The sequence below is a fragment of the Pholcus phalangioides genome, unplaced genomic scaffold, assembly GCF_987345545.1.
Source record: "Pholcus phalangioides strain wild (caught in Gottingen) unplaced genomic scaffold, Ppha-v1.0 ptg000015l_1, whole genome shotgun sequence".
In the NCBI taxonomy this organism is placed as follows: domain Eukaryota; kingdom Metazoa; phylum Arthropoda; class Arachnida; order Araneae; family Pholcidae; genus Pholcus; species Pholcus phalangioides.
The window spans coordinates 89998680-90013028 of NW_028301608.1; the positions used below are offsets into that span (position 1 = coordinate 89998680).

General features: G+C 39.2%; 1 protein-coding gene across 3 annotated transcripts in view; it reads right to left on the minus strand.

Moving 5' to 3' along the window:
* The window catches only part of stet (rhomboid serine protease stem cell tumor), a 209190-nt gene that overhangs the window by 83351 nt on the left and 111490 nt on the right, over window positions 1-14349 (minus strand). For all 3 annotated transcript variants that reach the window (XM_089244740.1, XM_089244738.1, XM_089244739.1), the window contains 3 exons: window positions 13773-14063; window positions 9953-9976; window positions 8282-8446 (listed from right to left, as the gene is read on the minus strand). In XM_089244740.1, the coding sequence (XP_089100866.1) occupies window positions 8282-8446; window positions 9953-9976; window positions 13773-13862 (279 nt within the window). In that variant the 5' untranslated portion in view covers window positions 13863-14063. The remainder of the gene's footprint in view (window positions 1-8281; window positions 8447-9952; window positions 9977-13772; window positions 14064-14349) is intronic.

Here is a 14349-nt window from a genome sequence, read left to right on the forward strand (position 1 = left end):
GGGAAGCTATAGTTAATCGAGAAATTGAAAAATAAATCAAAAAGGGATTGTTAGTAAAAAAATTTTCTGTTGTAAAAATAGTTATGGATAGTATTATTTGGAATAAAAGCGGCAAGAGCAGATTGGTATGCATTGCTAGAAATGTATGAATAACAAGAGCATTCTCTTAAAAAAAATCACTGGCATCGAACGGGTCGATAGAAAAGCATTGTTAATAAAAGTATTCTCATCGCAAGTTTCGCTTGGAAAGGCATTATTTGCAACAAAAGAGCATATTGCCATACATGCATCGTTAATAGGAATTTTTTTGAGAACTGTTGGAAGAATCGAAAAGCGTTGTTTGAAAAGTATTATTAAAATAGGTGATGTTGGGAAACATTGTTTGGAAATTATGTTCAACAAATTATAGCTCGAGAAGAATGATTAACAAGAGAATTTGTGAAAAACATTATCAACAAAAGTATTGTCTAAAATGCATTGTTGAAAAAAAAAAGCATCAACAGAAACATTGTCCGAAATGCATTATTGAAAAAGCGCCGTCAGCAATTACTTGAAATGTAGTGTTTATAAAAAGCATCGTCGCGCCAGAAAAGCATTGTTCCAAATGCATTGGTAAAAAAAAGCATTGTCAAAAGAGAAACGTTGCTTGAAATATATTATTGAAAAAGATTGTTAAGAAAATTGTCACATTGTCAATTGAATACATTGTTAACAGAAGCATCACGTGAAAAATGCGCTGTTAAAACAAAGTCACCAATTGAAATGCATTTTCAACAAGAGCATTGTGTTAGACAAACATTGTTAAAAAGCATCATGAACAATGAACGAACGCCAGAACTCTGCCAATCCCATTGTTGAGATCTCTTCTAGCCCATCTTCGTGCATCCAAGTTTGTGTCAACAGAAGCATAACTTGAAAAATGATTTCAGCAAGAGCATTGTTAGACAAGCATCGTCGGAAAACACCGTCATCAAATGCATTGTTGTGAAAGCACTGGGCATTTTTTTCTCAGCCATCCCGTTGGGCATTTTGCTTGTTGTGACATTTGTATTATTAAATGCATCGCAGTGAAAGCACTGTTATTAAATGCACCAAATGCAACATTCTGAAGGAACTCTTTCATCAATTTTTAGAAAATACCATTGGAAAAAATAAACGCAAGAAAACTAAGAATTAAATACCCAAAGTAAATAATTCGCTGTGTTTTCACAGCGATCATTATTATCATTACTAGTGCATTGTATAAAAAATTCCACAATTTCTGGATTCACAAGAATAGACCTATAGGCTAACTAAATAAATGAATTAATTAAATACGTATTTAAAATTCCGAATGTGTATTTATAAATACACGCACTTTCGCCCCAAACGAAGCGGAACCAGCAAAATCCGAAAGCGGAATTTCGGAACAATGAAAACGGATGTGTTGTCCACCATGGCGGCGACTTCCCTTATTACCATCATCATACAGTATAGCCATTTTTTTTTTCACCATTCGGGGGTAAAAACTCATCAGTTTTTAACAGCGATTGGTGGAAAAAATGGTAAAAAACAGAGAAAAAAAGGTTCTGGTAGAGGAATCGAAAGTTGTGCCAGGTGTGGATCCTCAAGTCACGTGCCATGACAAGCCATTAGAGGCCACGCGAGAGAGAAGCCAATGATGGCAAAACAACTATGTAATTACTGGATGCTCGGAAAAGTATTCTATTTAATTTGAAAAAATATCCGTGTGTTGCAACTTACGAAATTTATCACCTATTTTTTCATAAAGTATATACAGTCGCGTCACATTATTTTGACCGTTCTTGAAATCTATGTCGCTACTGTCAAAAAGGCTATTTATCAGTTGTCTGAGGCTTTCTTGGCCGGCGTTCAATGAATTGCAAACGGTTTCCGGGCCGTGGCCTAAGCATTTCTTCCTGACGTTTCGCAGAAAGATGCCTACCGTAGATGTGGGCGAAACGTCAGGAAGAAAATGCCATGGTAGACCATGGCCTAACAGCCCGTAAACCGTTTGTAACTCATTGTTTATCAGTTTTTAAATAAGTGGGGGAATCACCGTCGAATTTCAGCCATTTATCATCGTATGTCTGAAATTGTGGGCTGTTTGTGGAATATTCTTGTGCTGGTGTCGTTCAAGTGCAATCTCGTACCGTAACGAGATAAGTAGCACCACTGTAATTAGCAAAAGTAAAGTAAGAAGACCACTAAGAGTGCAGTTAATGTTAGAGGTGAAGGTCTTGTCTTCTGACAAGGGGGGTGTGAGGCTCATCCCGACACCATATAGTTGAGAAAGTCACTGTCCAAACGAACCAAGAAACTGCTGGACTTTTAGTTAAGCTAGCGTCGCACTCGTGTTCAGCCTGAACGTTCCAAAGTTCGTCATGGCCAAGTAGTGTGATCAGTTCACCACACATCAACATTGCCCATATCATTATACAGTCGAATCCCGTTTTAACGAATACCGTTATAACGAAAATCTCGTTTTAACGAACAATTTTCTAATCCCTCAAATAAGTTTACATAAAAACAATGCAAACAACCTAAAATTCCTTTATAACGAAGTGATTTCTCCGGTCTCTTGGAGTTTGTTATAACGGGATTCGACTGTACTGCAATTTATTAATGTTAACAGTTGGGATGGAAATGAAGGCACCATCTATCGGTGGTCACCTCAAACTCGTTAGGGAAAATATTTTGTTATCTATATTCTTCCCTCGAGCTCGAACCTGGCGGCAACCTTCACCGTGGTAGACGAGCATCTTACCATCAAGCCACTCGGGCCGAAAAGGAAATTCAGCCTTCCAGGGCCGGATTTGAATCCAGTTGCAAAGAAAAAATTTTCTTTGTGCAGTTACCAAATCGCAAGCCGAGAGACGCCTGCTATTTAGTAAGAGCTTCCAAAATGTTTGGAATTTATAGCAGCATATCTGCCAACATGATAGAGGGTCGCTATGCCCTGAAAGCATTATTTCGAATTTTTTTCTTTGGATAAAATTTCTTTTGGAGAATAAAATTTTTTTTTGGTGCCTATATACATTTGTCCAGCCTTGGCCAAAATCAAAGATGACCGCACTATAATGCATCCGTACGATATCAACAAGCGTTTTCTCATACTTTCCAAACAAATGCACATGGTAATTTGGTGTTTAAAGAAACGTCGTGTATTTCTACCAGTAATGCGAAGATTGAACTATTCCAAGTTTACACACATAACCAGAAAAGACACACAACACTTGTTCGGTTAAATTGATGCATATCTGCATGAAAATATTCACGTGATGATCCGTTCTAAGTCATATCTTCAAATTTTTTGAAACAAAGAGGGGAAAAAAAATAGTTTTGCATTTTAGGATGCATTTGATCTGCTTTATGGAATTTGTTTTTGCCACCTATATAGTGAAGGAGAACCTCTAAGTACAGAGGCTTTTAATTGGGTGGGGGGGGGGGGGTCCCATGGCCCAATTGTAGAATGATAAAAAAATACATATACTAAGTTAGAAAAAAAAGCAATTGATATGAATAAATTACTTAAAAAAGTTTGCTTTTTTTAAATTAATGAGCAAAAGTATCGCTGCAACGTTGGTAGAAGACACTGGTGATATTGTTATGATTTTTGACAAAAATTGTGCTTGTGGTGACACCTTTCGATAGGAATACGAAACGTTGTTTTAGTTATTTTTCAGTCGATTCGATGCTTTTTCAGTCCATTTGCCGCTCTGGTGGTCGAGTGATTAAAATGATGGACTCGCATCGTGAGGACGCGGGTTCAAACCCCATCGTAACATCAGTGGTGATCGGCTGAAGTTGGATTTCCGAAGTTCCCAACTTCGAGGCACGAATGCAAGCCGTTCTAAAAAGTCTCGCCGCTGAGAGCAACAGGCCTACGAACGGTACAAATATTCCAATCATTGCACTTCATTCACTTCACTTCTAAGGTACAGATGACAGCACTGAAAAAAATAGATACGCACTCCAGACTGTTAGGTACACACACTTCCGGCACAACTCACCAGGTGGTAAATTGCCCTTGGCGATAGACCTGAGTTGTACTCGGATTGAAAGAAAGTCCATTAGATGACATTGCTATCTCGCATCACGTTTACTAGTACTGGATAGACTGTCCTCCATTGTTCCAGAACATTCTCACTGTTAGATGAATAGAGTTTCTGCTTGTATAAATGGGGGGGGGGGGGCGGCAAGAGTTCACGACTAAAAGTGGGATCCATGGCTGACACAAAGATTTCTGGAAAGTCCACAACTAGAAGAGATTTCTGGACGTTGTAAGTTTTTGAATAAAACGTGTGGATATGGAATCACGGGGTTAACGGTCGTATTCGCATCCCGAGTTTAACTGCAACCACAGTTTAAAGGATTAGAAATCAAAACACACATTGGTTAAATTCGGGATTTTAACCTATTCGTGTCGATCTCTAATCCTTTAACCTCTTAATACGGCCGCAAGTATATAGTCGATTCCCATTTTAACGAATACCGTTACAGCAAAAATCTCGTTTCGACGAAAACTTTTCTTAATCCCCCATATAAGTTTACAAAAGGAACAATGTGAAAAATCTGGAATTCCTTTATAACGAAATCTCGTTATTACGAAGTGGTCTCTTTCCTGGTCTTGTGGAGTTCGTTATCATCGGATTCGACTGTATATTATCTAACCATCCCAAGATGGTCTCTCTGGGCTGTTAGCGGTCATGTCTGTCTGTATATTATATACTATCTTGCTTGGATTAATTAAACATCTTTGACTCTAGTTGAAGGCAGATTACCCCTTAATTTCTGCTTTATCTGCAGGGTCAATCATGCCAAGAACCAGTGCCGTCTTAACGCATGGGCCCACCCGGGCACGGCCCGGGGGCTTCAAGAGAAGAAAGGCCTCACAAAAATGAGGCCCGGTTGAAATTTTCTAGGATTTACCAGTTAGGGCCTCCGAAAAAACCACTTGGCCCGGGGGGCCCCATGATACTCTTGAGACGGCCCTGCCAAGAGCGATCCGTGTGGATGAGAAATGTCAGCGCTAAAATTGTAGGTGAAACGTAAGAAACAGACGTAAAAGAAAACCAAAAAATGTCCGGTCAACTGACTTTTATAAATTCCATCTTTGACAATCAAAAATGGAGGTTATATTTCGAATCTGTTGCCATTTGTCCAGCTGCTATCGGACTTTCCAAAACATCACTAAAAAAATGAAAGTGGTACTACATTCCCACATATTGAGAATTCCAAGCATAATAGGGAAATATATATATATATGCGTAACTTTTTATTCTGAATGAATTTCCCGGAAGTCAATTGAATGCGCTGTCATTCAGCTGTAAAACAACATTCCGTGCAACAAAAAGAGACTGTGGACACAGGAAACTGCGGTCAGCGTGTGAATTCTGTTCCAAGTGAATGTCCGGTGCCACTTTTTTTTTGTATCGCAGAGAGGAAACGAACCTATTTTAGAACTTTTCGAGAATAATAGAGGAAAAATGAATAAAAAACGTACAAAAATCAATTGACCCGAGCTGCTAATTCGGCGAAGGTTTCGGTGTCGCCATCTAGAGGCTATAATATCAACGAGAAAGAGCTACAATTTAGTAGTTTTTTTCCCCCATTCAAACTTTTTTTTTTTGCGTAAAACATATAACAAAAAAAAAAATTTCACAAATTTAAAAAAAAAAAAAAAAAAAAAATCAGTGATCCCAACTGCTAAATTTTACTTTCGCTTTCATTACAAAAATCCGGTGGAGATGTTGGTGCCGCCATCTATAGGATAATATGAACGGGAAAAAGATATATTTTATATATACTCGTTTTTTCAAAAACTTATCTTCTACAGATTACACAATACATTGAAAAAATTTTAAATTTTACAATTTTTTAATTTTTTTAAGTATGTAGTTTAGAATATATTCCTTGAGATGAAATTTATATGGCTGCAATGATTTGTTTCTAGAGCTGTATAATAAACATAGGTGGCAGCACTAACATTTTATCTATGATCGATTTCAGTTTCGCTTTCGAAAAACCGTTTAATTCAAGGGTGCGTAACCTTTAGAAGAGTGCAGGGCCGCTTCATTGATTTGAAACGTGTAACGGGCCACGGGTGAACTTGCTGTGGGCTTCGTAAAAGATCTGGGAATGCGCGGCGGACTACTTAAATCGTCTGGAAATGTGCTGTGAACCACTTAAGTGATTTGTGAACCAGCTGCGGGCCACTTCAGTGATATATGACTGTGCCCCGCAGGGCCGGTTCTGGACATTTTCCAAGTGTAACGAATAATATTTTGGTGATAAAGAATCGCCCCTCTTCGGTTGGTGCCCTAAAAAATTGGCCCCCCTTCAGTTGAGGCCATCTGCGGCCACGTAGCTCGCAGGATTCAAGATCCGGCACTGGTGCCGCGGGTCAGTCAAGTGATCTGGGAATGCATTGTTGGGCCATTTATATGATCTGGGAATGCGCAGCGGATCACTTGAGTGATCTGTATGTCTGCCATGCGGTTCATTTCTACAAAATTAGGTTTGCATTCACTAACCACATCAGATGACTCCGGAGGTCAGTTTTTGCCCATGGTTCATGGGTTGAGCATGTACAAATACAAATACAACGCCACAACAGACAAAATGCCCAACGAGGTGGCTGATAAAAAGATGCCCATAAAAATGTGTGTGGTATAATTTATAAGCACACTCTTCAGTTGGTTTTTGGTGGAATTTTTCCACTTATCGGCAGGTCTACATGAGAGTGTTGAGCCAGAGCACAATCAGGAGGACCCAGGTGTATAGGGGGCCTCATGCTAAAGAGCTAAAGAGATATATAAAAAAAAAAACAACACAATATATCTACAAATGGGAATTCAACTTTTATGGCACAAACTAAATATTGGTGGCTGGTCAGTGCTGTCTTAACGCATGGGCTCTTCCGGGAATGGCCCGGGGTCCTTCCTCAAGAGAAAGCGGCATGAAAACTTTATTCGGTTAAAATTTTCGAAAATAAGCGTATAAATTGGTAGGCAGATATTTCAAATCAGGTGGAGGGCCTCGGAGGCTCCACGACTCTCTTAAGACGTTCTGTGGCTGGTTGGAGCCAGGGCCGTCATAAGAGCATCATGGGCCCCCGGGTCAAGTGGTTTTTCTGAGGCCCTACCAGGTACATTCTAGAAAATTTTTACCAGATCTTATTTTTGTGAGGCCCCGGGCTGTGCCCGAGTGGGCCCATGCGTCAAGACGGCACTGGTTGGAGCCTTTCTCTTGTACGAGGCCCATGCTCTTGAAACTGTCCTAAGTTAAGCCATGGCCGTCTCAATATATAGGCCCAAGTCCCATGGGAATAAGGGTCTCATGTTCATGAGAAGAAAATTAATTGAGCTTCCAGGGCCATGATGTTAAGACCTTTAAGGAGGTACAAAAAACCAATGGAAACCTACTGTATACCTCCTATACGTTTAAGACGACCTTCGTTGGAGCCAAGGCCGTCTCAGCCCATACGCCCAACTTGGCAAGGCCAGGGGTCTCAGTTACATGAGGAACCCTTCATGATAGATTGATTTCAAAACGTGTCGTGGGTCACATAAGTGATCTGAAGCAGTGCTCCAGGTCACTTAAGTTATCTGTAAATATACCGCGGGGTCACTTGAGTGGTCTAAGAATGTGCTACGGGGTCATTTAAGTAGTATGAGAATAATGTGCCATGAGTCACTTACATATGGTAAAAATATGCTGTGAGATTCCTTTAAGTAAGGTTAGAATGTGCCGTTACTGCAATGAATTAAGAATGGGCCACAAGTCACACTTAAATGATCTGTAAATGTGATCACTTGAATACTCCGGAAATCTGCCACTTAAGGAATCATGTTATGTGCTGCTTAGCTCATTTTTACAAAATCAAGTTTGAGGTCGTGGATCCCACCAGATGATTCCGAGGGCCACATTTGGTCCGCGGGAAATGGGTTGAGCATGTATGTTCTAGATTAGAATATAACATTGCATGAGGGCTCGTATTGTTGTTGAGACAGTTTTTGGGGCAGCACTAGGTTTCGCACACGAGAGACAGATCCCACTCGTGTAAGTAAATGAAATAAAGTTAACTAAAATTAATTTTTGTTATAAAACCAGGTGGCTGCGTTTCGGCTATGAAAATATATATATGGAAATCTACACATATAATGAGGTATATTTGGCAAAAGGGTCCCCGTGTCTGGTTGGGCCGCACCTGTTGTCGGTGCAACTTGAACGGCACTCGGGGGAAAAAAAAGACAATGAATTAAAAATGAGCACTTGCCACTGCCACGAAGTCATCGAAAGTGATAGCGGACGTCTTGTGCTCTCTCGCTTTTGATGCGAGCACCTCTCTCTTGGATGGGTCGATGGACTCTTGAAAGTCTGGGCTTTCCAGGGCCACCAAGAAGTCATCCCACGGTATTTCTCCGAATCCCTCCGGATCGAACTATTTGGGATCATAAGACATCACATCACAAAATATTCTAAAAATCAAGAAGAAAATTTCAAGATAATCTCTTGTGATTATAGTATAATGTTTTATATACAGGTTGTTTCATGAATTCGCTAATAGTTTTGAGCATCCGTAAAATTTGGAGGAATTGGTGTACTTGGGAGTGAGATTTTTGCGAAAAAGTTATTCCTCACAGCGTTTTTTTTTTTCAGTACAACAAGAGAAAAAGAATTAGTTCAAATTTTTATCGATAGAGAGCACTGCACGAAAGAAAATTTCACGAAATATGCAACTCAGCCCTATAAAATGCAGGGTGCGCGATTAACAGCTTGAATTACCCTGAATTATTTTCTTGTTACAACGCTTTTATAAGGTTTTCATTGTGAAGTTGACATTGGTTGATAAAGCAGCGTTGCCGAAGTTCTTTTACCTCAGGCACATATCACCAGCTGAAGCTTTACGAACGTTTCAGACACAAAAGAGATTGAAGAAAGTTTTACGTCCATTCGATTTTGTGCAGGGCAGCGTCCTCTATCGACAAAATTCGAACTTTTTTTTCCCTGTGCAAAAAAGAAATCCCCTTTTCAAAGGTTTTTAATAGCTGGCTGATGCAGATATGCTTATATATTTTGGAAAGAGAGAAAATTCAACTGCCTTTGCGGGGAATCGAACCCACGTCCTTTCACTTGCCGGGTGAACGCCCTAGACTACAGAAGCAACGAATATCTTAATCTTTCCTTGGAGCTCGTGTGCACTGAATCAGACTGTACATGGACGGCCAGACCCAAGTAAGGCCATAGACCAGAATTGCTGACAATGCCACCAGGTGGCGACTTAAGCAAGGATGAAGTCACTTTCCGCTAACATACCGAGTTTTTTAACAACTGGCTGTTGCGAAGATGAATTTTTTAAAGGGAAAAAACTCAACCGTCTTTGCGGGGAATCGAACCCACGTCCTTTAACTTTCAGTAGCGGAGAGTGATGTCATCCTTGTATAAGTCACCATCTGGTGGTATTGTCACCAATTCTGAGCTTTGGCCTGAGTTAGGTCTGACTGACCGTTCATGTACGGTCCCATTCAGTGCAGACGAGCTCCAAGGAAAGATTAAGATATTCGGTTGCCTCTGTAATCTAGTGGTCTAGGGCATTCACCCGGAAATTGAAAGGACATGGGTTTGATTTCCCGCAAAGGCAGTTGAATTTTCTCCCTTTGCAAAATACGCATCAGTCAGCTGTTAAAAACCTTTGTATGAATAGCCGAGAGTGCCGTCATCCTCGAAAATTCCCCTTTTGTGAAAAGCCAAACATACTCTTGCAAGCCAAAACATACACCAGTTCCTTCAAATTTTACTTTTTTTTTTTCATTTACGAATTTATGGGACACCCAGTACAATACTTTTCTACAAAGGACGTTAATCTAAATTATTAACTAGAATTATTAGTGATTAAAATTCACTATAATGACATTTTCAAGAACACAAATAGTTACGAAATACTTACTTTGTCAAAAAGTTGCCTCCATTTCTGAAAAAAACCAAAAAAAAAAAAAAATTTTAGCTATTTTATTTCTGTCAGTACATATACCAATTTATATTCAGCTATTCTGGATGATATAATTATCACGGTTAATAAATTATAATTATTGTGGAAGCATATACGATATCCATGAGGAATATGGTCAGGTAGAAAGAGCCCCACCCCGACAATAAACTGCTTGCACAGTCAGAAATAACTGCCTTTGACCTAAAGGCGAAGGTCCCTTTGTCTAGCCAATCGCTGTATGTCTTTCTGAAAGAAGGCCTTGGGTCCAGAGAGCGATGGTTAAATTTTGGTTCCAGCGGCTCTCAAGCGCTAGCAATCAATATGTCAAGTATTCTCGGCCGCTATCTTGCCTTAGCGATGATATGCTCGCGGCTCTCTCACACTGGCCAATGTTTCTCACACAGGCTTTTCGCCCATTTTATCACTTACCCCGAGATTCCCCTCAACCCGGTGATCGTTCACCTGCGGTTTTCTCGTACTGCAGATCATTTATCCGTATTTCCCTGACCCAGGTGATCACTTAAGAGGGACTTCAATATCCTGGTGCTAATTACAGCCTAGATTCAGGTTCCGATACCTATGCCCCTTAGCCACTTTAGCAGTTTCTAAATGTACCACATGCCACTTAAGCTTGCGCTGGAGGTTTGCCGCAGGTCACTCCCGTGATTTGGAAATATGCTTGGGGTCGCTTAAGTGATATGGATATGCACCGTTGGTAGCTTAAATGATTCGCAAATGCACCGTTGGCAGATTGAATGATCTGCAGATTCGTCGTTGGCAGCTTAAGGGCGGTATTCATCGACATGGTTTAAACTATAGTCACACTTTTTGATACACATGGATTGGTTGATAAATTCAGGTTTTTAACCAATCCATGTTGATCTCTTATGCAAAAATTGTGACTACAATTTAAACCATGTCGGTGAATACGGCCCTAAATCATCTGCAAATGTATCGTTGGCAGCTTAAATGATCTGTAAATACGTCGCGAGACACTGAAATAACCTGGAAATGTGCCACTGGCCACTTATAAATGATTTTATATCTTTCGTGAGTCACTTGAGTGGTTTTGTTATTTGTCGCACGTCACATCAGATGACTCGGAAGTCCACATTTGGCCCGCGGGGACATGGGTTGAGCATGTATGATCTAGCAATTCAAATACTTGCTCTTGAACATTGTAGCCTCAAATGCCACTCCCGATGACTCCCGATCCTTACCCACGTGAGCCCGTTATGACGGCCCTTTCCTTGATTCAATGAAAAATGGAAAAAACACAGAATTCACTTCTCCCCCATTTCGAGTTTTTTTTTGGAAGATAATACGTCCATTTTTTTCATTTTCACGGCCATATTTTCCGGAAAAAGGTTTATCACGGTAGATAGATGACGTTCTGCAACATCGCATTTTATGATGGATGCCATCGTGGTAAAGAGGGGGGGGGGGAGGAGAGAGAGAGAGAGAGAGAAAAATACCGGGATTTATCGGTAAAATACACGTTCCTTATTTCCGCAACAAAATTCCTTCCGTTCCGCTGGAACAAATTTCTACGAAAAGGCAACGGGAAATCATTTTCTCTAGGATAATAACAGTAATAAAAATACAAAAAAATACCCAGGAAATTGTTTACAAGAGGGGGGCGGGCCCTAACTCAATCGCAATATATTAATATTCATTTTCACTTAGTAACTGACGGAGAAAAATGGAAATTATCGAAACATTTTCACAATATTTACTTAGTGCTTTTGTTTTACTTACAGACTTTATTTCAGTGTTTGAATATTTAATAGAATTTTTCAATATTTCAGATGTTACAAACGCGTAAAGAGTGATTCTGAATTCATGGCAAAAAATATTTAAGGTGTGATAGAATACAAACTAAATCTTTTTTGTCAAAAAAAATTCATGAGAAGACTGCTAAGGACGTGTTTAGGCTCTATCGGTCTATTTTGGCGATATTGAACTAGAGTGTTAGCAGGTGAAAACAACACAAGAATTATTGCAGATCTAATTACAGGATTCCTTATGAACAATAATTTTACCTAGTCGCAAACCGGACAAAATCATCTCAAGGGTCGCATGAGGCCCGCGGGCTAGCTGTTGGCCGCCCCTGCTTTAAATCTTCGTAAAAAATCACATTAAAAAAACATTTTTTCACAGTTAGAGGACGCAGTTTGACTTGAAATGCTTAAATATGTTTACCCTACCTGGATTTTTAAATACTGCAATTATTTGCAAAATCACAGTAGCAGATGTGATCACCTTAGATCCCTAGGATAAATATTAGACGAAGATATTTTGATAATGCCATGCCGGAGACAGACTTTTACAGGTGGAAAAATGCATTTTGAAAAAGCCATTTGTGAACTCGACTTAACGAAATACCGTAATTAAGAAATTAATCATATTTCTTGCGTTGTTTTCACCTGATAACGCTTGAACAGGGCGTTAGAGCTTAAACCGTCGCAGGCACGCATCAATACTTCTACGAAAAATGTTCTTTTCAATCTGTGTTATCGTTCAGTAAATTTATATCCCCCTGTATATTTCAGTGTAAAGTAAATTTAATTTTTCATGTAGAAATTTAAAACTTATTTCGAAAAAAATATTTCTAAAGGATAATTTCATCCCCTTTCGAATATTCGCTAAAAGTCTTTTAAATCGCCGTGAGAAATAAGTTTAATTTTATTTCTCTCACGCGTGAAGAAAAACTTTGAAATTCGCTGTTGAGCGAATTTCGCATTTCACTTTCCTCCGAGAATTTCGAGTAAATTTGCGACTGGCGGAACATACTTATTAGTGAGAAAGAGAAACATAGAGGGACGACTAACTCTCTTAAAATAGCGTAAATTAATAGCCAAGTAAGTTTACGATAGAAACGGCAATAAAACAAGCAATATCGTGGGGAAATATATTCCGTTTCCGGATTCCATTGTAACTTAATACGAACGCTCTACAGGAGTCATAATTTTTCTTCGGGGAAAGCTCGGGAATTTATAGATTTTCCCCTTGAACAAATTTATTGCATGTAAAATTCAGTGTAAAAGACAAATTAACGTAGGAACGAGATTCCACGGGAGCCAGAAAAAAAATATTAGTCGAATATTAAGACCATGTCACAAATTAGTATTAGATAACTTAGAGATACGTTGATTTCGCAAAAATTTCACATTTATTCGCAAAAATGAAGACAAAAATTTGGATTCATTCAAAAAAAAAAAAAAAAAAATCAAAAGCTTGATTTATGTTTTTGCATTCATCTGCAAAAACATTTGTCAAATCAAAAATTTTGCATTCATCCGCAAAAAATGAACTAAACGAACGGCAAATTTTTTAAATAGTTTAATCACGAAGCCAATATATGATATATGGCCAATATATACGAGTTATAGTACTGAAAGTTCTAGAATTAAGGTGCTCAGGAAAATCACTGCAATTTCTGCTTCAAAAGTGTAAATTATCAAGATTTTGCAGAAAAGTGGCAAAAAATCAAACTTTCACATTTATCCAATCAAAAATGGGAAATTTTTCATTTATCGCATCCATAGCTTGTTGGAAATATTGGGAGGACTCAAAATTATGGGCGGGGCGGGGGGGGGGGTGGTGGGGATCAAACCTATTATTTCAATAAATTATTAAGAAGATTGTGACAATTGTTGGGGGTCGGGGCACGGGCCGCGCCTATGGACCGGATACAAGTTTACGCCTATGATAGCATATATTTGGTAAATACGAAAATTACGTATCCCAATAATAATAAATGGTATTGGTTTCTTACGTCATTGAGCAAGATATGGTGCGCTTCAAGTTCAAGCTCTTCGAGTTCTCCGCAGACTGTCTCCATGATCATGTCTTTAGGCCACCGCATCCTACGTCGTCAGAGGTAATAACGTTCGACTGAAAGTCGCTTTGACAATAACATAATCAGAAAAATGGAGATTCAAGAAAAAAATTTGACAATAACTAGTCCTCTCTTCTTGGAAAGTTCTCTTCCAGTGTTTTCCACTGATTATAATTCTTTTCTTACCTTTGGCTGGATTCACAGAACTTCGTGGTCAGCGTCGGTGACCTGAAACAGAAATTATTGAGATATTAGAATTTTGGATAGGTTTTCAAAATGGATACAGTCATTACTAGACTTTTCGACAGAAATACATCTTTTTCTGACACTGCCACCCGATGGCGACTTATCCGAAGATGATGTCACTCTCCAAAAGCTGTCGAAACATTCGTAGTTGAGAGTGACGTCGTCACCGGAAGTCCCCATCATGTGGTAGCGTCAGAAATTGCGAGCTTTGGCCCGAGTTAGGTCTATAACTTAGGTCCATGTACGAAAATCGAATATGAAGTGTTTT